General features: G+C 38.6%; 1 protein-coding gene across 5 annotated transcripts in view; it reads left to right on the top strand.

Moving 5' to 3' along the window:
• The window catches only part of RELL2 (RELT like 2), a 610,006-nt gene that overhangs the window by 175,514 nt on the left and 407,814 nt on the right, over positions 1-26,678 (top strand). For all 5 annotated transcript variants that reach the window (XM_044069084.1, XM_044069083.1, XM_044069081.1 and 2 more), the window contains one exon: positions 17,696-17,966. In XM_044069084.1, the coding sequence (XP_043925019.1) occupies positions 17,768-17,966 (199 nt within the window). In that variant the 5' untranslated portion in view covers positions 17,696-17,767. The remainder of the gene's footprint in view (positions 1-17,695; positions 17,967-26,678) is intronic.

Here is a 26,678-nt window from a genome sequence, read left to right on the forward strand (position 1 = left end):
CTCTCATTGCCCAAGAGGAGAGTTAGGCATCTAATTGCAGCATCTTGCTTACAGCCATTGGAATGTTTATACATATTATGATGTCCCTTTTCAGAGCCAGTGATCAGGGAGCCTCAATCCTCACCAATTTCCCTTAAGAGCACATAGAGAATGCACACTCCAGTCCTGGGGCTGGGCTTTCTTTCTAAGCTCCAAATAAGACTCCCCACTGACCATTATAGAGCTGAGTTCTTAGCCAGGTGTTTCAAACTAAGTCCTCTACCACCCTCTCTGTGAAATCAGTGCTGTCAGTGTCCCTGTTCAAAGTTTGTTACACACACTCTCTTTGAGATTTGATTTTCAGACACACACACACACACACACACACACACACACACACACACACACACACACACACACACACACACACACACATACACCTGGGAAAGGCTGGCACAGCCTATTCGCTATGCCACCTCCACCTAGACTATAAGGTAGATTTGCTGCCACCAGATCTCTCACTAGTAGTCAAATACAATTTCAGTGTTGGTTACAGAATGACGTCACATCTTATCACCTGACTCTGGTTCCCACACTAGCCTCTCACTAGAAACTGAGCCAGGATCTGGCACTGATGTGTCACAATGCACACAGAACTTTAGCTAATTTTTATTACATCTGGAAACTGTAAAACGATTCCACCCTTCCTGAAGAAACTAACAATCCATTTTCTGCACCCCAGTAGCTTTCCCATAGGCAATGGAGGATCCATAGTTTAATTCGACCACATGTGATTTAGTAAAAACTGAAACGAAATGTTCTGTTATGAGCTGCTTAGTACAAAATGTCCTGAGAACTTGTTAGAATGGTGATCCAAAGTGAAATTAAAGGACCACTTACTTATTTTGTTAATGCCAGGAGAACATAGCAAGCAAATCTTAAAATGTTTGTTTGGAAGAGATTATTACTGAGAAAGTTTAGAATTATTTAGGTGTTTTTGCTGTAGTTCAAGGTAGAATTTCTTTTGTCAGTTATTACTGCCTTTTAGTTAAATTTCTAAGCTGACGGAAGTGTAGAAGGTCAGGGTTGTTTCTGTGGGATCTCCATGAGGCCCAGACTTTATTTCTAGTAAGAATAAGTTTTTTTGTTTCATGGGAGAGCCAGGGGGCTGAATTGGATTTAATTCTTATGCTACGTTCAGGAGCATATTTATCAAGAATAGATAAAAAAGTTGTATTAAAGTGGATAACTGCATTTTCAAGAGGAAGTATTTTTAAGGTATTCCAATTACATGAACCAAGTTCTGTCTGAAATAGGTCAGGATTAAAATTTTTGATGGAGCGTACTTTCCTTGTAATATGGGGTATAGTACAATCAGTCTTTTCCCTAGTTATGAAGGTTAAAGAGTGATCACTAACATCATCAGGCAGGTTCCTGTTTTATAGTTGTGTTCAACTCTGTTTATAAGTATCCAGTCTAGGATGCTTTCTATTACTATGTTTATTATGCCTGGTTGTACAGGTTATAGTTTGGGTAAAGCTATGTAGGTTGATATGAGAAGAAGGGTTTTCAGCATTTATGCTATTCCAGTCTATGTTAAGGTCACCTAGTATAATAGTTTCTTGTGGATAGGTAGCTGATACCCAACTGAGATAATTCTCAAGGATAGGTATGTTGTTACCAGGAGGCAGGTACATGCAGATGATATAAAGGATTTCTTGGAATTTAATTGAAGTTTAGCTATGATTGCTTCTATTTTGTTGTCTTGAGTTGGAGAGTTTGGAAGGGTAGTGATATTTAGATGATTTTTATAAAGGATGGCAACACCACCACCTTTACGGGTTGGAGCAGTCGAGTCTTACTATACTATAGCCCTGGGGAATAATTTCAGTATCTTTGGTAGTAGGTTTTAACCAGGTTTCTGAGAGGCAGAGAATATCAAATGATTGAGTATGTAGGAGGGCATGCAGGTGTGGTATTTTATTGTTTATGCTTTGGATATTAAGATGGCCTATTAAGAAGGTGTTATATATAGATATAGATATACGGATCTACCTGACATGGTCGACAGTTCATATAATCGACACTCATTTGGTCGACAGTTCATATGGTTGACAAGCTGATTTGCCCCCTTCCCCAATGTTGTGCAACCCTGGAGTTGATATATATAGTTAGGGGGTGGGGCACAGGCCCCCACATTGGGTGGGCGAAGCCCCCCACCTAAAATGCTTGTCGATCAAATGAACTGTCGACCAAATAAACTGTCGACCATATGAACTGTCGACCATGTGAGGTAGATCCAGATATACACATACATATATCTACAATGGCATCAAGAAAACCCATAAAAAACTAGGCACCCAGCATAGAGTAAAGAATTTTGTTACAAACTCTGCCATGGTAACTCTAGCTACCACTTCCCTCTTATCTAGTCTTCTACGTGGAGCCCCTATCATGACCAACCTACAAGCCTCACTTGCTTCTAAACCTGAACAGTTCTATTACAAAGTCACCAGATTCGCTTGCAACAAACCTTACCATACCCATAATTCTTTAGCACTAAAAACACTAATACTGCTCGAGCTTCCTCACCACCTATCTCATACTCAGCACGCCTTAACCCATAAAATCATCCATACCCCATCCGCCTGCCCAGCAATTAGACCCCTCCTCCAATACTAACTTCAAAATTGCCCCCCCCCAGTCAAATAATAAACAACTGCTTACCATCTACAATCCACAAAGGGCTGCTGTGGTCAGTCTCTACTCCAATGTTGTAGCTAGAACTTGGAATAAAATTCCTGTATCAGTCAGGTCTATCACACACCTTCATCTTTTCAGTCCATGACTAAAGGAGCTCCTCTCTACCTCCTGACTTTGTCCCTGCTCCTCATCTGGGAATAGCTCTTTAACACCCTTCATCACCTTTCTTATAAATCATTTTAAAGCATTAAATCACTTAACCTGCTTATCCCCTTCTTACACCTCACTTTACTGTACTTCTTAAACTACTATGCATACTTCTAATTAGCACAACCAAAGTATTTATTTATTTATTTTACATTTGTTGACCGGGCTGGATACATATCCTTTTTCAGTAGAGGCCCGGGGAGAAAAGCTCCCAACCATGTGAACAGTTTAGCATTACAATTTTATGAAATCTTACATTATAATGTATAACAAAACTACTTCTCTATTAACACTCAGGCTTGCTTATCTCCTCTAATACCTCACTCTACTGTATTTCATAAATTATGCCAACCTATCTTACATACCACTCTTGTATCTCTAAAGTTTCAAAACAAGGATTATAAATGTAATGCTTGTGAATATCAATGCAAATTTTATTATACTATCATGCTATGTATTCACTAAAACTGCATTATAAAATGTGTTATTGTAAGTACTGAGTGCATTAAGTATGATACCTTGGAGCTTTTCTCCCCAGGTCTCCACTGAAAAAAGGCACCTGTGTCCAGTTGGACTCTCCCAGTAAACAAATGTCAGTAATTAAATAAATAAATAAATACCTAAATAAATTATGGTTCCTGATTCAAGGCTTTGGAGAAGTAGCACCCGCAGGAGAAATGATCTTATTTCAGTGTCAAAATGAGCAGCATTCACACATTTGATAACTTCTCCACTGACTTTATATACTATTAATGGTCAATTACTAAAAGTTGATAAAATAGTAAAATACTTTGGATTCCTTGTAAACAATGGCCTTTAATTTGATATTAATATGGCCTCTACTGTCCAGAGAGCAGATGGAGCTGCTCAAACGATACTCCAAAGCGTTGAGATCTGTGTTGAGAAGGTAGCTGTCCCCTTGTATAGAGCTCTAATAGGACCAGTTCTAGAATACTGCACTCTGTCCTGTAATCCACTTTCATGCCATTCGGTGCAGCTAGAGAAGGTGCAACAGTTCTTCACCAACAGAGCCAAAGAGCTTCAATGGAAGTCTTGTATTAAAGCCAACAACTACAGCAAATCTGTATCTTCCCTCTGTATCCTATTGCCTTCTTAGAGCAAACCTATTTATAACATGTGGAGAACTAAAGGATCCCTTACTATTTGAAACACTTTGCTTGGAATAACCCCCACCTGTGACCCAAGCTACATATCTCAAAGACAACCACACCTATAGAATGAACTTCCTGTCATGTACACTTAGCTCATTAATATACACCTTGAAGAAGGAACTGGATGACCACATGGGTCCCCTTTAAGTTTCAGTAACAGAACTGGGGCATAAAGCTCCTTGATGAGCAGTGGACCTTGAGGTTGTTCTCCAAACCAGAAATAAAACCTCAGGACAACCTGGAACATCTCCTTGGTTTGATCTTGTTCTCCAAATCTATGTACCTTTATCTATGACAGAAAATGCTCTATAGAGGAATGCCTTGCTCTGTAATTTTAAAGAATAAAATATGATTAATTGTTAAAAGTCTTGAATGTAGCCTGAGCTGATCAGATGTCTAATGCTGAAAACTTGACAGATGCTCTGATATATTTTATAAAATGCTTTAGGTAACAAACTGAAACAAATGTTCTGTTATGAGCTGCTTAGTACAAAATGTCCTGAGAACTTGTTAGAATGGTGATCCAAAGTGAAATTAAAAGGAGACCACTTACTTATTTTGTTAATGCCAGGAGAACATAGCAAGCAAATCTTAAAATGTTTGTTTGGAAACAATATCTTTTACTGATATCTATGTTTGGTTACTATGGAGCGGACCATCAACCCCCATTCCTCTAGTCAATTTTACACCCCAGAGGTCACTGCTGTGTCCCCAGAACCTATTCTAAAATCCTCTCATTGCCCAAGAGGAGAGTTAGGCATCTAATTGCAGCATCTTGCTTGCAGCCATTGGAATGTTTATACATATTATGATGTCCCTTTTCAGAGCCAGTGATCAAGGAGCCTCAATCCTCACCAATTTCCCTTAAGAGCACATAGAGAATGCACACTCCAGTCCTGGGGCTGGGCTTTCTTTCTAAGCTCCAAATAAGACTCCCCACTGACCATTATAGAGCTGAGTTCTTAGCCAGGTGTTTCAAACTAAGTCCTCTACCACCCTCTCTGGGAAATCAGTGCTGTCAGTGTCCCTGTTCAAAGTTTGTTACACGCACTCTCTTTGAGATTTGATTTTCAGACACACACACACACACACACACACACACACACACACACACACACACACACACACACACACACACACACACACCTGGGAAAGGCTGGCACAGCCTATCCGCTATGCCACCTCCACCTAGACTATAAGGTAGATTTGCTGCCACCAGATCTCTCACTAGTATTCAAATACAATTTCAGTGCTGGCTACAGAATGACATCACATCTGGTCACATGAGTCTGTGGTTCCCACACTAGCCTCTCACTAGAAACTGAGCCAGGATCTGGCACTGATGTCTCACAATACACACATAGAACTTTAGCTAAGGTTTATTACAGCATCTGGAAACTGTAAAACACTTCCACCCTTCCTGAAGAAACTAACAATCCATTTTCTGGCACCCCAGGGTAGCAATTAATTCACCACTAAGGACAATAGAGCAGGATCCCAGCTCAGGTTTTTCACAGACATTGCATCTCTGACTGCATTCAGACATGTGAGGTAAAATGTTTATGACTTAAACCAAGTCATTTAATTTCAGGCTATTTTTTAAGGTTAGCTGGGCTGAGCTTAACCCCTTCCCTTCCAGTATCCTCTGTTAAAATATATACATTTCATCAGCTACAACAATACAGTTTGACATACATATATAGTTCTTTTCTGCCCAGCAGAATCCACTGTTGCACATTTTTTAACAGAAGCAACTTTACAAATAAATTTTTAACTCAAACGTCTGTACAAATCAGTTTGGTATTCAAATGACATATAATTCTTTACAAAACTCCAGCTGGCATATGTTACACATGCACTGCCCTACTTCACATCATCACATCTCTCCCCCTTTAAAGATTCATGCTAGTTTTCAAGTGACTCTGGAGGAACGTTGCTTGAGAAATGAGCCTTTCTGCGAACACATTGACCCATAGCCTGTATTGAGAGCCCATTTACATTGGCATTGCTGACCCCACTATGGTGCTGCACAGGCAAGGGCATCCGGATATGGAAAATTTCACAATAAAAAAATAATATCACAAAGATGGAACATGGAAAAGAAGATCAGGAAAGCAGAAGTTAAAAAAATAGAAGTTGAAGTTATGGAGTGTCTGTGAAGTGAAAGATTTGATGTAGAAGGTCTAACACAGGTTACATCACAGCAAGGTGGAGTGAGTCCCCAAAGCAGGGAGAAACAGGAAGGTCAGGAAACATATGAAGAAGAAATATGGACATGGGAAAGAAAAAGAGATTTTATATGGTGTAATATTTATATGAAGGAGAAAGCAAAACTAACCAATACAAAAAGAGCAGCACCAAAGATATTTGAAGAGAAATACAGACAAAGGAATCCAGACATGGATAACTTTACAATACAAAAAATAAGAAGACAAAGAGGAAAAGTAGAAAAGGAGATTAGTAATGGAGGAGTTAAAGAAATAGAAACTGAGGTTACGGAGTACTTGCAAAGTGAAGGATTTAGTGTAGAAAATCTAATTCAGAAAGCACCACAACAGGATAGAGTAATGGATATCCAAATTAAGGGGAAACCAGTAAAACAGGAGGCAATTGGTCAGGTGCCATATGAAGATAATTTGGAGCCTTCCACAGGAAACCAATATAAACATTCAGGAAACTGTGGAAACTCTGATGCAGTCAGTGTTGAGGAGTGATAGGCCAGTGAGTTCCCATATGATAGAGCAATGGACAGCACAGGATGAAATTGATGAGACTGTGTCACAGGAAGATGCTATAGAACCTTCTGTAGAATGCCCACAGGAATTGGAAAACAAGGGATGTGCCCTCAGTTTGGAAGAAAATGAGCTACAAGAAGAATTTCTTGATTTAATAGACATGGACAGATATATCAAGATCAGTGAAAGAAATAGACTGCAGAAGGTTAATAAAACCCAAAAAGTCAGAAGTCTGATAAAACAAATGAACACAATAATTAGAACTGTTCATAGAGATTCATGCGATATAACAGAAGTAAACAGGAAATATTACTGTGCAGCTAAATTAATAAATTATAAAGTTCTACCACAAGAACACATGGTAGTGAGGGAGAGAAAGGGAGAAATTGAATACCATCATGGAAGTATCGAATAGAGAAAACTATAAAGCAATTAAGGCAAGAAGTGTCACTGTTAGAAGACTGTAGAAGAGGGAATAGATCAATAAATATACTAAGAAAGATAGATGTGATAAAAGCAATGCGCATTATTAGAACAGACCAGAATCTATCATGCACTATCACAAATAACAAACTAAACATTTCAGCACAGGTGGCAAAACTTAGAAGACACGAAGATAAAAATAAAGGAAAAGTGTAAAATAAGCAATTTATTGATGACCCAAAAATGTTTTATAGAGAACTGGGAAATAAGGCAAAAGGAATTGAAAGACCGCCAAAAAAAGAAGAAATAGATACATTTTGGAGAAGTATTTATGAAGATCTTGTGGAACATAACAAAGATGCTAAATGGATAGAAGAAGTAAAAGAAAGAATAAGAAGTTTAAAGGTACAGGATATGAAATGGGATGAAGTAACAGCAAGAGAGATTGAAACAAAGTTAAAAAAGCCTCTAATTGAAAAACCCCAGGCCCAGATAGAGTACTTAACTTCTGGTTCTTTGCACGAAAATTTAGCCATGAGTAAGAACTATTTATATGTGCACCCAAAACAGACACCAACCTGGCTAACAACAGGCAAAACAATGCTCCTACTTAAGACTGAATCTGCAAGCTACCCAAAAAATTATAGACCAATAACTTGCCTTCTGACGACGTATAAACTATACTAGGGAATTTATGCTGACAGAATTTATAGAGATTTAGAAGAAAACTCAATTATGGCAGTATAACAAAAGGGCAATAAAAGAAAACCATATGGATCAACAATAAAACATGAATAAAGTCATAGTGGAGAACTGTAAAAAGGGGAAGAATCTAAGTATGGCATGGATTGACTACGAAAAAGCATTTGATAGTATCCCTCAATGATGGATAAAAGAGTGTTTAAAAATGTATAAGATACACCTCACATTAACTGACTACATTATAGTGACCATGAAACAGTTGCAGACCACTTTGCAATTAAGCCATGATAAAGGACAAATTGTTATCCCAAGGATAAAAAGTCAAAGGGGTATATTTCAGGGTGACTCTCTGTCACCGTTACTATTCTACCTTGCCCTTAATCCATTAAGCTGTTTACTCAACAGCTTAGGCCATGGCTATAATCTGGTTCCTAGAAAACAAGTGTAAAGACTTCTCATCTTCTCTTTGTCAATGATTTAGAACTGCAGAGCTCATCAGATGAGGAAATGAAAGCACAACTGCAAGTTGTCAAAACTTTTTCAGATGATATAAGAATGTCATTTGGTCTTGATAAATGTGCTAAAGCAACCTTTAAAGCAGGAAAACTGCAACACCAGGAAAACATCAGTTTGGGACAAGAATGTGATACAAAAGAACTTGAGCAAGAAGGAGTGTATAGATATTTGGGAATTTGTGAAGGATCAACAATAAAACATGAACAAATGCGAATGAAACTTAGTAAGAAATACTTCAGAAGACTTAAATTAATCTTGAAAACAGCACTGACATCTAGAAACAAAATTCAAGCTATAAACCAATTTGCTCTTCCTCTCCTAATTTACAGTTTTGGAGTGATTGACTGACTCCAAAACGTGCTGGATAGATTAGATAGGAAAACAAGAAGGATGCTTCATGCTCACAAAATGATTTATAAAAATCAGTGCATACCAAGATTATAAGTTCCCCGTTCCGAAGGAGGGATGGGCCTCCTTGAAATTGATTATATGTATAGATCTGCAATTGTGGGACTCCACACATATCTGCTGACCTCACAAGACCAAAATGTAGTGAAAATTTTGAAACACAAGGAGAATAAATCTAAGATGACTTCTCTGCTTAATCTAGCAGAAGCTTATCGGCATCAAGCAGGAATGGAAATCAAAACAGAAGTAGATAAAATCAGGCAGCAACTGAATGTGCCAAAAAAAACAAAAGACAGAATATAAAGTGAAGGATCAGATGAGAAGGCAAGAAATGTGGAAAAAGCATAAATATAGTTGCAAGTATAGAAAACTTCTAGAAGAACCTCATGTTGATCAGGAACAAATGCAGGAATGGTTTAGGAGAGGAGAATTCAAACCAAGAGATGAAAGGTTAATATTGGCAGCCCAAGATAGTGGGCTGCATACATGTTGGTTTATAAAGTCCATTGAACATGTGGGTGAAACAGACGAATGTAAGTTTTGTAAAACCAAATTGGAAACAGTTGCACACCTCGTTGCTGGTTGCGACATATTAATAGCAGAAGGACTGTATACTGAAAGGCATAATAATATGGCAAGACTGTTGCACTGGGGATTGTGCAGACATTATGGTATTGAAGTGTTTGAAAAACACTGGAAACATGAGCCACAAAGCATCATAAAACACGAAGAAGTCTACATCACATTTATTTATTTATTTATTTATTTATATTTGTTGACCGGGAGTGTCCGACTGGACGTAGGTCCATTTTCAGCGGAGGCCTGGGGAGAAAAGCTCCACAGTTAAAATAAACAGACAGTAGTTACATTGGATTACATAGTGATTAACAATTTACATAGCAATTACTTACAACATATTTACAGATGAAGAACATAGTACATCAGTAGACAACTCAAATCTTTATCTGTGAAGTACATAACAGACATGGAATCATCCATTACCAACAGTTCAAAAGATAGATGCTAGAAAACTGGATATAGTGGTCCAAGAAAAGAAGACAAGAGTAGCATTGATCATTGAAATCGCCACACCCAGTGACTACAGTGTCTTGCATACAGAGAGAGACAAAGTAAAAAAATATCAGGATCTGCAGGCAGAAATGAGAGCAATGTGGAAGAAAGATACCCAGACAGTTCCAATACTAGTAACTGCAATGGGTCTTATAAAAAAGATTTTACAATTGTATTTAGATATGTTACCAATGCATGTAACTCCATACGAACTGCAGAAGGAGTCATTACTGGGCACATTGCGGGTGCTGTGAAGAGCACAACTGGCTGATATCAAAGATTGAAACAATACTAATTTCATGAACTTTAATCAGATTTTGACTTAGGAATGGCATCAATTCCCGTCATGGTATTAGAAACCCAAAAGACTTGGAGAAATTAAAAAAAGTGCTGCACTGTCACATCATATGCCTGCAACCCTAGGCTTCACCTTAATACCCTGGCATTTTGCTGGCTGGCTCAATGTAGCTGTGTTAAAGGAGTGTGGTCTGTAACCACAGTGAATTTCCTTCCATACAGATAGGACTGAAGTTTTTGCAGTGCCCATACTATGGCTAGACATTCTTTTTCTACATTTGCATAACATTCTTCCCTGGGTTGGAGTCTCTAACTGAGATATACAACTGGGTGCTCTTCTCTCTCTGAGGAAACCTGGCTGATTACAGTCCCCACCCCATGGTTTGAAGCATTAACCTGCACAACAAATTATTTTCTGTAATCTGGACTGGCAAGCACAAGGGGGCCTTCCAAAGCCCCTTTAAGCTTTTGGAATGCCTGTTCACAGGCTGGGATCCTCACAACCTTATCTGGCCTGTTTTTCTTCATCAGGACTGTGAAGGGTGCAACTACTGCACTATAATTGGGAACAAACTTTCTATAGTACCTACTGTCCCCAAGAATGCCCTCACCTGTTTTTTTGGTAACAGGGGCAGGCCATGCTGTCCACAACATACTCTCAGGCTTGAGCATTCCTGTCATACCAGACCTTTTTCTGCTGTTGGACTCCTGCCAGGTTCTCCTGGGCCAAGCTCATGAGCTCCCTAAACCTTGTCCTGACGTTTAGGACATATACCACAACAGACTCCTTGTGGGATTCACACTCACCCTCCCACTCATCATAATCAAATCCAAGGGCCCCCTCACCCTATGCCCATACAGCAACTTAAAGGGTAAAAACTGTGGATACCTGGGGTATTTCTCTGTATGCAAACAGCAGATGAGGCAAATATTTGTCCAACTCTCTCTTAAAATGGTCTGCAAATGCTTTTGGCATGTTATTCATTGTTGAGTTTAACCTCTCCACAAGACCATTAGTCTGGAGATGGTAGAGGGTGATCTTTAGGTGCTTTACTCCACAGCACTCACACAGACAAGCCAGCAGGTCTTACATGAACCTGGCACCTCTGTCAGTCAGTATTTCCCTTGGGAAACCTACATTGCTGAAAATATATAAAGCATTTGCCACCTTCTCTGCCTCAAAGGAGGACAGAGACACTGCCTCACAGTATCTAGTAGCATAATCTACTACCACCAGGATATATGTCTTCCCTGTGGAACTTGGGGTACTCAGAGACCCCACAATATGCATAGCTACCCTCTAAAATGGCTCTTCAATCACAGGCAAAAGCATCAAAGGAGCATTGACCTTGTCTCTTGCCTTGCCTACTTTTTGCTGACAGGTTCTGCAGTACCCATTTACATCCCTTGCAATCCCAGGCCAATAAAAGTTCTGTATAATATGTCTCTTGGTACATTTTATGACCATATGACCTGCAAAAGGATTGTTGTGGGCTATGGCTAGAAGTGTCAGATGGTAGGGTCTGGGTACTACCAACTTCTGTATTACCTTACCCTCTAGCTGTCTCTCAGGGATCTCTATACAGTAACCCTTCGTTCCAGTATTCAGACTCCCCTTTTCCTTGAAGAACCAGGTGCTTCCACAGCTACCTCTCTCAAGCTTTAGTAGTACCACTCACCTCTGCCCTTGCAGTCACCCTGTCCAAGGGAACATAAGTACCTATTAGTAGCTGTGGCTCACTGCTACAGGGTAGCTCCCTCTTTGAAATAGCCACATCACCAGTCTCGGCTTCAAGTGTGGGGTCTGTCTGGGTCTCCCTGAGGCTACCAGACCCACATGCCTGTCTCCAAGCCTCATTGCATGTAACTGCATGCATACAAAGTACTGCACTATCAAAATAATTCCATATAAAGACATCTGCAGGGATACCTTCAAGTACACCAACTTGCTTGCTTCATTTTCTACCCTCCCAGTTAAGGTGAACCTTGGACAAAGGTATTTGGAATGGGGTCCCTCCTAAAGTACTGACTGGAGTGGAGTTCCCAAGCAAGTACTGCTCCTCTTTAACTACTGCAGACTTCAAATTTATTATATCAGAGGCTGCGTCTCTCTTGGCAGTGTCCTGTTTTCCATCCACTAAGATAAAATACAAACTCTGTAGAGGGTTTGTTACCCCTGTTGTCTCCAGACAACTTACTACTGGCATACTGTTATTCCCACTTGCTTGCTCCCTCACCTTTTGTTTCCCACCTTGCTCCAGTGGACATTTGCATGCTACATGGCCCCTCTGATTACATTTGGAACTTCTAAACCCTGATCCTGGCCGTGTACCTGAACTAGTGACTTCCACTTTTACTGGTGGACTCTGTTGGGGTGGTTTAGGCTGCCCACCATGGGTTCCCTTATATCCATGTGCAGCACTAGGTATCCCCTTCTTGTTCAGTGTTGCCCTGCTTGCCAAGTAGAGATCCCCTTTTCTCCCCAGCTCATTTGCAGAGTTACACTCAATGTCTGCCAACCAGATTCTCATGTCCTCAGGCAAAGTGCGAAGGGCTTGTTCTCCCACCAAAAGGTTTGCTAGCCTTTCAAAAATGATGATCTGACACCCACTCACCCACCTAGGAAATTAAGTGCTTAGTTCAGCAATATAATTGCATACACTTTTGTCTGCCCTGCGTTAAAACTCACAATTTTTTTTATGTAAGCTTCAGGTGTTAACCTAAAACCTTCCAATAAACATTGTTTAACCTTGTCCTAATTTAAATAATCAGTATCAGACAATTTAAAAACAGCAGTTACAGCTTTACCATGGAGTAAGGGGGCCAGGAACTGTACAACAGCCCTTGGTCAGCATTATATTGTTTACATATTCTTTTAAATATATGAATAAAACTATCAAAATTATCACCTTCTGCAATTTGTGGAAGAACTTTACTGAACGTTATTGCTTCTGGGATTAGTTATTCCCTTCCCCATGACCTCCATGACCCTGATGAAGGGTCAGTGTGTCCCCCTCATGTTGATACTGCTTCTCCTTTTCTTCAGCCTTCAAACACCACAGTCTCACTGCCGATTATAACTCTGTATGTTTGGCCTCCATTTCAAGTCTCTAACTCCAGATGGGTTTTTAACTCCTCTGAGGAAAAGGTGAACTGTCCTGTTTGTGATGGCTGCACATCCTTATCACCAGAGTGGTTGTCTTCCTGGTTGCTGGTCTGTGCTGCAGCTGGGACTAAGGCTGAAATAATTTCTTCTTTAGTCAGGTTGGCATGCACCAGTCCTTTGGATATGCACACCTTGGCCAATTGTTTCACTGTCAGCTTGTCATAATTCTCTGCTGACATATTTTCCTGCTTTTCCTGACTAAACTAAAGTAAAAATAAATAAAACTGTTGTAAAAAATGAAACTCTGTATATTTAACTTGTGGCTGCTCAGAGTATGCACACTTTTAGTGACAACTGCTTACAGGCTACAGAAGTTCAATTAATATCCACACCACTATTCACCAATAGGTGACGTCCCTCCTCTGGGCCAGTGATAAAGGAGCCTCAGTCCTCACCACTGCCACCGGTGGGGAAGGCTCACTGTGAGAAAAATAGACACGTGGTATTTTCAGATGCAGCCTTCTGCACTGTGCACACTTTCCCTTAAGAGCACACAGAGAATGCACACTCCAGTCCTGGGGCTGGGCTTTCTCCATGTGCCAAATAAGACTCCTCACTGGCCACTATAGAGTTGAATCCTTAGCCAGGTGTTCCAAGCCAAGTCCTCCACCACCCTCTCTGTGAAATCAGTGCTCTTAGTGTCCATGTTCAAAGTAGCTGTCACACATATTCTCTTTGAGATTTGATTTTCACACACCCCACACCCACCTGGGAAAGGATGGCACAGCTTACCTGCTCTGCCATCTCCAACCAGACTATAACGTAGAAAAAGCAATACAGCTCACAGGCGTACTAGAACTTTTCATTAAGTGCTATCGTCTGCTTTACAGCTTGACTTCCTCAGAATACAATCCACTTTAATTTCATTTCCATTTAAATACACACTCGGTCACATGTCCTTAATTGACACTCAAACAAGGAAAGGGAGACTTGTATAAAATTGATCATTTTATAACCTATAAATAATGTTTTAGCTGATGATATTTAAATCTGTTCGCTTCTAAACCTCACTTAAAATTCTACTAATCTAGTAGAATGAGCTAGTTGAAATTAATAAAGCCTAATACTAGGACTTAGGGACAAAACTAGTTTATACATGTTGACATTTTATGATGAAAAAATACACACATTATATATGAAAATCTGCCTTCAGCTTTAAATAGCTGGAAATAGAAACAGTTTCAATAAGCCCTGGGGGGGGGGGGGGTCGGTGGCATTACATCTAAGCTGCCACAATAATTCTCTATATTCTAAGTAAGTGTTCAATGGCCCCCCCCATCTCTATGTTGCACTTGTTCGAGGGCACTAAATTTAAATGTATGTCCAGGAAAATCTTTAACATGTTTACTTAATGCATTCTTTAGGTTGCCCTTCTGGATGTCATATAGGTGCTGATAAATCCGCCTATTGAAACTATTGATTGTTTTCCCTATATAAAAACAATAGCAATTCTGAAAAAATCGCAATATACACTAATTGTTTACTCAAACAGTTAAGCCTTTGTTTTTGAATTACTTTTCCAAAAACCCTTATGTATAGAAACTCATTCTCCAGAATATGTGGGCATTGATTACAATGCCCACATTTACCCATTTTTCCTTTTCTATCAGTCACAAAGTTTATTTCAAGCAAATTTTTAAAAGATCTATCCTTTTTGTAAACCACTATTGGGTAGTCCCTAATTTTTCTTTATATTAATGTTCAATATCAAACAATACCCAGTTGTGTTGTAATATATCTTTTATCATACCAAAATGGGGTGAAAAAGTAAGTATCATAGGATGTTGATGTTTAAACGGAAATTAAATTAAAGTGGATTGTATTCTGAAGAAGTCAAGCTGTAAAGCAAACGAAAGTGCTTAATAAAAAGTTCTGATACGCATGTGAGCCGTATTGCTTTTTCTTTTGTTTCAAAAGTTTGTGGAGTTTCGTCAGGTTACTCAGACTATAAGGTAGATTTGCTGCCACCAGAACACCCGAAGCCAGCTGCATTAAAGCTCTTATCAGGGTACCCAATTACACTTAGTTAAATTAAAACTTATACAAATGGTAGCATTTAACCAAGCATCAAAGACTTTCAGGAACATGCAGCCAAGTACTCTCAAAGGTTAAATACTTTCTAAAAGAACAGCCACAATGAAAGGTTTAGATATATTTAATAATAAATAATAAAAATGTCAAAATACTGAATATCTTTTTACAATAAACACCAGTGGTTCCATCACAGGAAATATATAGACAACAACACTGATGGAAAGACTCAGACAGATACAGGAAAAAAACAACATTTAGCTATTCTCACTATATTTTTTAACTGACTGAAGAATAACTGTTCCCTAATTACTTACTAAAGCAAGGCAAGATGAAAGTGGATGAGTGTCTTGTCAGGTCCAAAAACACAGTGCACTCCTCACATCTCTCACTAGTATTCAAAACACAGTTTTAGTGCTGCCTACAGAATGACATCATGTCTTTTCATGGTCACCTGACTCTGTGGTTCCCACACTACCCTCTCACTAGAAGCTGAGCCAGGATCTGGTGCTGATGTGTCATAATACACACATAGAACTTTAGCTAAGGTTGATTACAGCATCTGGAAAGTATAACACAATTCCAACTCTTCCACCCTTCCTGCAGAAACTAACAAGCCATTCTCTGGCACCCCAGTGTAGCAATTAGTTCACCATTAAGGACAATACAGCAAGATCACATCCCAGGATTTTCACAGACATTGCATCTCTGGCTGCATTCAAACCTGTGAGATAAAATTTTTATGGCCTAAACCAAGTCATTTAATTTCAGGCTATTTTTCTTAAGGTTAGCTGAAATGAGCTTAACCCCTTCCCTTCCAGTATCCTCTGTTAAACTATATATATTTCATCAGCTACAACTATACAGTATGATATACATGTATATTTCCTTTCTGGCCAGCAGGACCCACTGTTGATACATTTTTAACACAAGCAACTTTATAAATCAGTTTGATATTAAAATGGCATATAATTCTTTACAAAACTCCAGCTAGCTATGCTGGTGTATGTTACACATGCACTGCCCTGCTCTTCCTGGCACAGCTGACACTACCGCACATCATCACACATATGTCTAACCCTCCCCCCATGCCAGATGTGAAATATCATAAGGCTATTACAGTGAAGAATAAAGCATGAGATGCATATTTTGGTATCACCATAAAGGTTGTTTTGAGCTCTTCCTAGCTGACTTTTATTATCTAGAAAGTGACCTAAGTGGGTTACACTAGAGAAATGCTTAATGTTTAAGCACAGCTTATATTTCTGTAATAAAATTAAATAAAAATATAACAAATCATAAGCAACACAGTACTGGAGCTGCAAACTGTTAATGCACAAAATGTGGATATTTCCGCAAGACACGTTTTATCAACAGCACCAATACATGTTATTTACTTGTCAAAAAGGCCAGATGACATGTAACACCAATAGAGTCCATGGCATGAACCGAAACACAAAGTATGTAAAAAGAGCGCCATGGAATGGATAACTCAAGACCCTCTAACAGAATCTGTAAATTTGCCTTAGCCTAATGCTGTGCCATGCATGTGCACCTAGCGGTTTCTGAGTCTTTTTTTTTTTTCTTGCAATCACAAATATCTTTCCTTTCTTAATGAGTTTCATAAGAAAACATGCACTGGATACCTATACCAAATAAAATGATTGCTCTAGATTTTCAAAAGTACGTGCTAAAATAGGATGGCATGGGAAGTCCAGTGTTAGCAGAGGTAGTAGTAGGAGCAGTGCCCTTTGGGTGGACAAAGGAAATAAAATATTTGGGTGGTGTAAGCACTCTTAGAGGAAGGAGTGCTTTAAGACAGAATGCCTCCTTCACTACTATTGTAATAACATGGTATTATATGTGACACAATGTATTATTATAGTATTATTATTATTATTATTATTATTTGTTATCATGCCATGCTGTTGATTGTGGCATGTATGCTGACATGTTAGCGGGTACAATTATAATTAGGGCTGTAACTCTGTATTATAGTTCTGCCACAGCTGAGCTCTTGCACTCACTGCTGATAAGGACTCAATCAGAATGAATGAAACGCATACATTTCTTAAGATGGGTGAAGTGTCAGTCCTCAGAATTGCTTTTTTTTATTTATTCAGAAATGCTAGATGCTTTTTCAGGTTATTTTATTACCTTACATATAAGCAGCTTGCTCTATCCAAGGGGCCTGTTGCATGGTAGAACGTATTGTATGTTGTTGTGTATCTGCTGTTTGCATACTCTTCTCTGCCCTTACAGCTGCTTTGTACCATTTTTACCAGAATCACCATATACTTGGATTCTGCAGTGGCTGTCTGCTTGCTGTCATCACATCTGGAAACTATCCTGAGAGCATGCCTGAAGATGATGGATCAGGAAGTGAAGAACCCTCCCCTCAGCATAGCCCCTTTCTGCTTTTCCTGCTAGTTTTGGTCTTTTTTGTAACAGGCCTGGTTGGAATTCTGATTTGCCATGTTTTAAAAGAAAAAGGGTACCGATGTCGAACCGCAGGAAAAGAAAAAGATCCAGAAATAAAAAACCTGCCATCACAAGGTAAGGCTAATGAAGAACGGCACATCTTCTGAAAACCGGTATACTGTTATCAAAATATGAACTTTAAACAGAATTTTTAAATATGTGAGCTGCCTACATTTTATATTATAAAATGATAACAATTACAGAAAACTGGACTATGCATTACGTTGTTTTGTTGCATGGATAAGTACACAACACAATAACTTACATACCGTAGAAGTGGCTTTACTGAAAGAATGTATGGGTATTGGTATAAAACTGTGAGCTAAAGGTGTATGGATCAATATTGTCTGAATATTAATTTATTAATTTGGTTTTGCAAGCAGCATTTTTATCTATTTCTTTCAATTTGATAATGTGGTTTTCAACAATCTGATGATCAGAATGGTTTTCACTTATAGTCATTTCACTCACTTGTCCTATAATATTATATATATATATATATATATATATATATATATATATATATATATATATATATATATATGTTCACTTTATAATAATATTGAATTTCATAATCTCGAGATCATAAAGCCGAAACCTTAAAATCCAGAAACCCCAGAAGCGCGAATTTCAGAATCGTGACTCGTACACTAACCATACACCACACACATACAAACATCTTCCCCCCACACATAAACACACAAACCTACACTACATACAAGCAGGGGGTAAGCCCCCCTTGCACCCCCACACCCCCTACTTAAATATATTAACTCCAAGGTCGCACTACACAGACAAACACATGAAAACACCACCATACAAGCTACATTCCCATCACACACACATCACAGTAACAAAACACACTGACATACACTAAAGCTACTAACCAAAACCCTTATACATAAATACTTACCTAAACATCCAGCTATCCATTCATATGCCGCAACACCAGAAGTGCTAATTCAACATCTCCGTACTTCTGGATTTTGAAATTGGCGCTTCTGGGGTTTTGGAGTTTTGAGCTTTCGGCTTTATAATCTTGAGATTCTGAAATTCAGTATTTCAGAATTTCGGGATTATATGTGTGTGTGTGTCATGTCAAATTATCATAGGTTAGCACTAGACTATCGACCCTTGAGGGCCATTTTAAGTCTAGCTGAATTTCTCAATTCAAAGGTAAGAATCAAAACTTGTACTTTGTGTTCGTGAGGTAAACACCTTAACCATTATGTCAACTTCCATCTCCCATTAATTTGGACTCTGTCAAATTTAATTAAATGACTTAACTTGACCGATTGCAAACCTTGTACTATAAAGAAAAAAATGCCCATAATCCCTTATCTTTAAAGTATACTAATTGTATTATTGTACAAATGTAAAAAAGCTAAAGTTCCTTTCTTGTGCATAACAGTGATTGCAAAAGAGTACATTTATAATGCATTAAGCTTGTGTTTTTGCAAGGGACTAAGCTCCCCTGTACCTCCCATTAGTAAGCAGAGTTCCCTTGACATCCCATATGGAAGCTGTGCCTGACACATCCCCCACATCTCTAATTATACAAATTCTATAATCACACAAATGTGAGGAAAGGACAAATTCCTGATACCTACTTAACCAGCATGAGATTTAATTAGCATTGACACAAGAATCAGGACATCAAATAGTTGCTTCAAAAACCTGTGTAATATCTAAATATATACAGAGCTGAAAACTATCCAAGCAAGCAAAGAGTACATGACAGGAAATTAGTCCAGGAAATGATAAAAGGATGCAATGCCAACTCAACACAAAACACACACACACACACACACACACACACACACACACACACACACACACACACACACACACATACATATATAGTCACACATACACATACACAAACACACACATGCATACACTTGCACAGACACGCAGCCAAACACACACACACACACTCATACACACACACACTCATACACACACACACACACACACACACACACACACACACACACACACACACACACACACACACACACACACACACACACACACACACACACACACACACACACACACACACACACACACCTAAAGTTAATTCTGAGCCTCATCAATTCCCTTGTCACATGTCTTTCAGATGTGGGAGGAAACAACATAACTTGGCAAAACCCTACAACCTATAGGGAGAATTTACAACCTCCACAGAGAAGGCTCAACTGTCTGACATTTAGCTGAACAGTCAAGCACTATTTTCAGAGTATCACGTCCAGTGGACAGTCATCATTTGGTTCAACATTTGCAACAGTCAAACCTTCTGTGGTCAGCTCTGCAATTATAGTGGTGATTTCTCTAAAGTCATAGTTCTACATCCATCAAATTAATATACATATATACACAAAAAGGTAGTGAGGGATGCAGCCCTCACATAAAGTAGTTCTAAGTAGTAACTACACTAATACCATCTTCTCAGGTAAGTAAGATATTGCAAGGTCATTAGGTATGTAGGCTGTCTGATTTCTAATGCACATAGTATAGTTATAGAGTCAAGTGGTTTATGTTTAGCGATGCTCTGTGCATCTGTTTGTAAGCCATTCTACTTATATGTTGACCAGTCCCAAAAAAGAAGTGGTTAAAGCATTCAGTACGATACCCCACTCACGTATTGTTGACAAACACACAAACTGGGCATAAATCCCTACATAACTCATTGGATTGCCAGCTGACTCACAGAGAGGACCCATGAAGTTAGGATTAGTAGAACCACCTCCACTAAGAGACTGGTCACCAGTGGAGTACCTCAGGGCTCCTACCATGCAGGCCTGCCCCTGTTTGGTATCTATTTGTTGGAGTTCAAGGTTAATGTCAAGGGCCTTTGGCTGACCAAGTTTGCAGATGACTGCCAATTGGGAGTTCTCATAAATTTCCCCCATAACACTAAATCCTGAAAGATGGTCCAATGCAGACAAATGACTGATGCCAAAGCCAATTGTGCCTTTATAAAAACTGCCAACCAGGTTAATTACTTCATTGATAAAACACCCCTTAGTGTTTATCTGGTAGTTAGGGATCTGAGAACATATGTAGACTGTAATCTCACCTTTGACTAACATGTGGTCAAGGTAATAAAAAAATCATTCTATCTTGCCCAAATTATAAATAAGGACATGTCATCCAGGTCCAAGGAATTCATGCTGCCACTTTATTTAGCTCTTGTCAGACCCATCGAGTACAATGCCACCTTGAGTGTGTACCTGACTAGGCATATGCAATAGCTGTAACTCCCACAAAGGTTCCTCACCAAGAGAATCCAGGGTATAATCACATTGTCTTGTGCAGATCAACTCATTCACTCCAATGGAGCTCAGGAGGTTTGCACTGTAACTTCCAATGGGCGGAGCCTAAGCCTTTTGACATAATCAAATTATGTCCTCACATTTAAAAAAACTGTTCAAATCCCTGAAACCATAGAGGTTACTAAAGAAGTAAAAATGGAAAACTCTTCAGCATAAACGATTTTTACAGTGGTAGTATTCTTTACGTTTTAGTTCTTAACATTTTATAAGTCAGAGTAAACACTGAGGATTACATTTGTAATATTTTGTAAACAACTTATAATATTTCAGCAAATATTCAAGTTATACACATACTGTTAGCAGCATTTTATTCATCTATATGGGAGCTTTCATATGAGGCTAAGTAGTTATGTCTGTGTTACTTGGTTGTTGAGATGGAAAAATGTGAAAATTATATTTATATAAATTAATATCATAAAAATAACAGTTAATATCTATTTGACTGCACTAGACAGAGGTCAAATATTAATGCAGTTGAGTTTTCCATTGTATAAGCTTTAAGATGAAATCTTTTAAAACATTGTACATCTCATGGTTTTGGAATTATTGATGTAAATATGAACAAGCAGTATTTGATGCCTAGAGGTGTCAGTAGGAGTTAACTGCAGATGTACCCAGAGGCGTCACTCGGATATAACAAGTTAAAGCCCTATCTCTATACTCTGTCTCCTACAGACTACTGAGAGGCGATCTATGTCTGGCATACAAGGCATCCTTGGATCAAGCTCAAATGGATTTTTTGCACAACTGTAAAATGAACAGCACCAAAACCATTAGATCCAAGGATTTAAATTTTGCTTGTGACATAAATATGACATGTTGGTGAGACAGATATGTATGTCAAAGGATCTCCATGCTCTGGGGCAGGCTCCACATCGATGTGAAGTAGACCCCATCCCTAACTCTATTCAATTTTGACCGCTGGGTAGAAAATCAGAAATTCATCCCCAGTCTGGCCCCCATGTCTCTGATAGACAGACAGATAGCAAATACACCCTAGCTGTCTGACCCCCCCCCAAAAAAAAAAAAAAAACATTAGCAACTTCCTAACTAAAATACTCAAGATAAATGTCCATGTTACAAAAGGACAAAATTGGATTGAAATGCATGGCTAGGCTTATGAAAACCCTGATGGTTGTTAATCTAGTATATACCCATGAACCTATAAATTTTCTCTTTGCAATTGGTTGTAATGCAATGCATGTGTAGGATGAAAAGCTGTGTACTTGATGGGTTGTGATTATTTCTGTGAGGGTCAACTATTGGTAAAGTTAACTATTAACAATATACTCATTGCATACAAACACACATGTCAACAAGTACTTTATAGACTCAGTATCCAAATTACTAAGTCAAGACAGAAACCATCCCACCAACAACAATAGACCTAATAGTTCAAACTCTTCCATCAGTAGTAACCCTACCACTACCTTCTTCCTCAAACCTGTCTCCACTAACTATATTAAAACTCTTCTATCTAAATTAAAACCTTGCTCCACATCCATAGACAACATTCCCTCCACATTCCTTCAGGCTGCTGCTGATGTTCTTGCTTTCCCAGTTTCTATTCTAATAAACCGCTCTCTCACGGAATTCACAGTCCCTTCCATCTGGAAGCAATTTTACACCCTTCCAATACACAAAGGAGGAAACTCCACAGATATAACTAATTTTAGACCCATAGCCATACTCTCACCACTCTCCAAAATTCTGGAAAAATGTATACACAATCAAGTCTTACACTACCTTCTGCAGGAAAATCTCCTCACACCTACCCAACATCGCTTTCGTCCCATGTACAGCACTACTACAGCTCTCCTGTCTTTCCTAAACTCTGTATCACTAGCTAGAGACAGTAACAAACATATTTCCTGTCTCTTCATTGACCTCTCTAAAGCCTTTGATACAGTCTCTCATAAACTCCTTCTCCTTAAACTAGCAAACTTACACTTCTCTTCATCCACCATATCTTGGTTTAACAGCTATCTCTCTGATAGACTCCAATCAGTCAAATGGCTCTCAGCTTTCTCTTTTCTTCTTCCTGTTAAAACGGGTGTTCCACAAGGCTCCATCCTTGGGCCACTTCTTTTAACCTCTTTACCAACCTTCTCTACTCTTCCTGTCCTGGATCCTCACTGATACAATACGCAGATGATTCTACACTTATCACTATTGCCAAATCACCAACTCATCTAAAATCAGACACACAGTGCTCTTTTAACTCTGTAGAAAACTGGCTATCTGAAAACTAACTTATCCTTAATCCAAAGAAAACCAAATTACTGCTCTTTCTCCCTAAAAACCTTAACCACATAAAGCCGTCCTTCTCCATATTGTCACAAAATAATACTCAAATACAGTTGGATACCAGTACAAAACTCTTAGGTGTTACTATTGATGATAGACTAACCTTTGATTTACATGTCAATAATTGTATCCAAAAAACACATCTCAAGCTAGGTCTCCTCTATAGAAACAAAAAATATCTTACCAAAACAGCAAAATTAACCCTTTTAAATGCCTGCCTTACCCACTTTATAGCTCCCAAATTCTCACCAGCCTCAACACTGGACTACTAAACAAGTTAGAAACAACTTATAACAGGATTGCCAGATTTGCTGCCCAAAATTCTTACAAGTCCCATCACTGTCTCTAAAAGAACTAAATTGGCTAGAATTACCTAACCTGTTTTGGTATAATCAGTTTCAGATTATTCATTCCATTATCTACAAACCCTCTTTCTGTCCAACTATCTCATCTCTAATCTCTCATTACCTACCCACTAGATTACTCCGCAGTTCTGAATAAGGCCTACTAAAAATCGACAAACCAAGGACCAAAATGGGTCACCTAGTCTATAGCTTTAACCCCTCCAAGGCCTGGAATAGCCTACCCCTATATATAAGATCCCTTGAACAACCCAATCAATTCAAAACCGCTACAAAAAATACCTTCATGAAAAATGGACTTGCCAATGTAATTATCCCCCATAAACACCCCCTATAACCTTCTATTTCCCATCTCTCTCTTACTTCCCTTCAATAAACAAAGTTACTACTTTATCTTTTCCTCTTGCTACATCACTGTACAAACATAACTAATAAAATATTTAAGCTATGTAACTATTGCACTATTATGTATATAACATGTAATTATGAATGTATCCCTCTGATGAATGTATTTCTATGTATTTCACTTCCCACAGTGTAATATATGACACTGTAATGCAATAATGTGTGATACTGATGAATGTATTTCTATATATATTCAATATGTAAAATTTCAATTTTCTGTTGGAGCTTTTCTCCTCGGGCCTCTGCTGAAAATGGGCATTTGTAGCCCAGTCGGACAAACCCGGTCAACAAATATAAAAATAAATAAATAAAATGTATATATACATAGATACACATACACACACACACACACACACACACACACACACACACACACACACACACACACACACACACACACACACACACACATATATATATATATATATATATATATTCCAGAGACACACAGCTGTGGGTATTATGATATATGTATATATTAATTTCAGAGACACACAGCCATAGATATTATGTTGTAAAATGTGTTGCTCTATAATAGCATAGTTTATTTGTGGCAACATGGTTATTTCTGTACTTCAAAAAAAATGACTTTCAAACCACATTGTGTTAATTCAGCAACTTCCTTCCACGTGGATTCACTGAAAGTGGCTTCATCAAAACTCATATATATATTTCTACATGTCCATGCATGTGTGTGTGTGTGTGTGTGTGTGTGTGTGTGTGTGTGTGTGTGTGTGTGTGTGTGTGTGTGTGTGTTTGTGTGTTTATAGCATAATGCAATGCAAAACAAGGCAAGAAAGGTATAAGAAAGTTGGGGAAGCAGACAGATAAGATATTGTGTGCAGATGCTATAATGCTAGTTCCTGTCTCTTTTGGAATTGTGACCTTGTTATGGTAGAGACACTTGTGTACCACTGAGATCTTTAGAGCTGTGAGGAGCTTTGGGCCCCTTCTGGGCCATGAACTTGTCATGGTGAAGAGAATTATGTAGATCGGTGGAGCTATGAGCTATACCATGCAGGACCACCAAAGATGAGCAGGTCATTTCAGCATTATTACCAAGAAAACCCTGTGCATAAAAGCAACCCAAGATATGTTCAAATGACATCAGAAAATGAGACCCTTAGGTCTAAGACAAGAATGATAGTGCTAGAGGATATGATATGGATGAATTACAGCTGAAAGAACATCCAGCTGTCAAGGTGTTCATAGACAAAAGGAAAGTCCAGTGCTTAAAGAACTTTTATATCAGTGCAACGGCTTCATAACAACTATCAGCTAAGGAAAACTGATGTGGTTAAGGATGAGAAGACAAGAGTAAACACTGACATCTTTGGATTTAGTGTACAATAAATGAACTGCAATGGGACATTTTAAATCCAATAATCATCAGATCTTCTACAGTGAACAAGAATATTACAGAAGAGGTAGAATATCTCTCATCCTTAATAAAAGGGTGTCAAAAGTAATTTATGGTTACAGCCCCAAAATATGATAAAATATTCTCAGTCAGATTCCAAGGTAAGCTATTCAGCATTACAGTGATTATAAGTTTATGCTCCAATTGTAGATTCTGAAAAGGAAGAATTCAATAAGTTTTATGAGGATCTGCAATACATTCCGGAATTAACACCAAAAAGATGTTAAATTTATTGTATGGGACTGGAATGCTAAAATGAGCAGTCAAAAAACAACTGAAATAACAGGAAAGTTTGGCCTTGGAACTTGAAATGGAGTGGGACACAGGCTTGTAGAATTCTGCAAAGGTAATTCTCTGCCCATCCCAAACACTCTCTTTCAGCAGCCTAAAAGATGGCTTTACAGATGAATATCACAAGGTGGACAGTACCAAAAGCTGGATTAGCTGTATACCTTGCAGTCAGAGATGAATGACCAATGTGCACTCAGCAAAAACAAGACCTGACACTGACTGCAGCTTAGACTGTCAGCTTTTTATTACCCTCTATCCTGGGAGAGATGAAGAGAAACATGACTGAGCTCTCCACGCATGCCACAAATGAAGGAAACACCCTATCATTGAGGGGACTAATTCCAGCAACAAAATGATGCTTCAGTATACAGACAAAAATGATAGGCTTTACCAATTGGCTAAACATTCTAGAGGGATCCAATATGTGTCAGCATGAGATGAGATGCTTGGCAACTGTTCTTGATTCACCAGGGATGGTTTGCATCTTTCATTCCAATGCTTCCACGTAGTGGCAAAAGCATTTGCAGCTCCTATTGTGTCTTTTTTTCAGGCAAGGCCCATGAGATGATCCTCCCAACCTCACTTCAGAAGCAAATCAACCATTGGACCATATCAAGGTGAGGCTACTTAATGCTAGAAGTCTAAACACAAAATGCCAGACCTT

Source organism: Protopterus annectens, chromosome 4.part0, assembly GCF_019279795.1.
Source record: "Protopterus annectens isolate FY-2018-M chromosome 4.part0, PAN1.0, whole genome shotgun sequence".
NCBI lineage: Eukaryota > Metazoa > Chordata > Ceratodontiformes > Protopteridae > Protopterus > Protopterus annectens.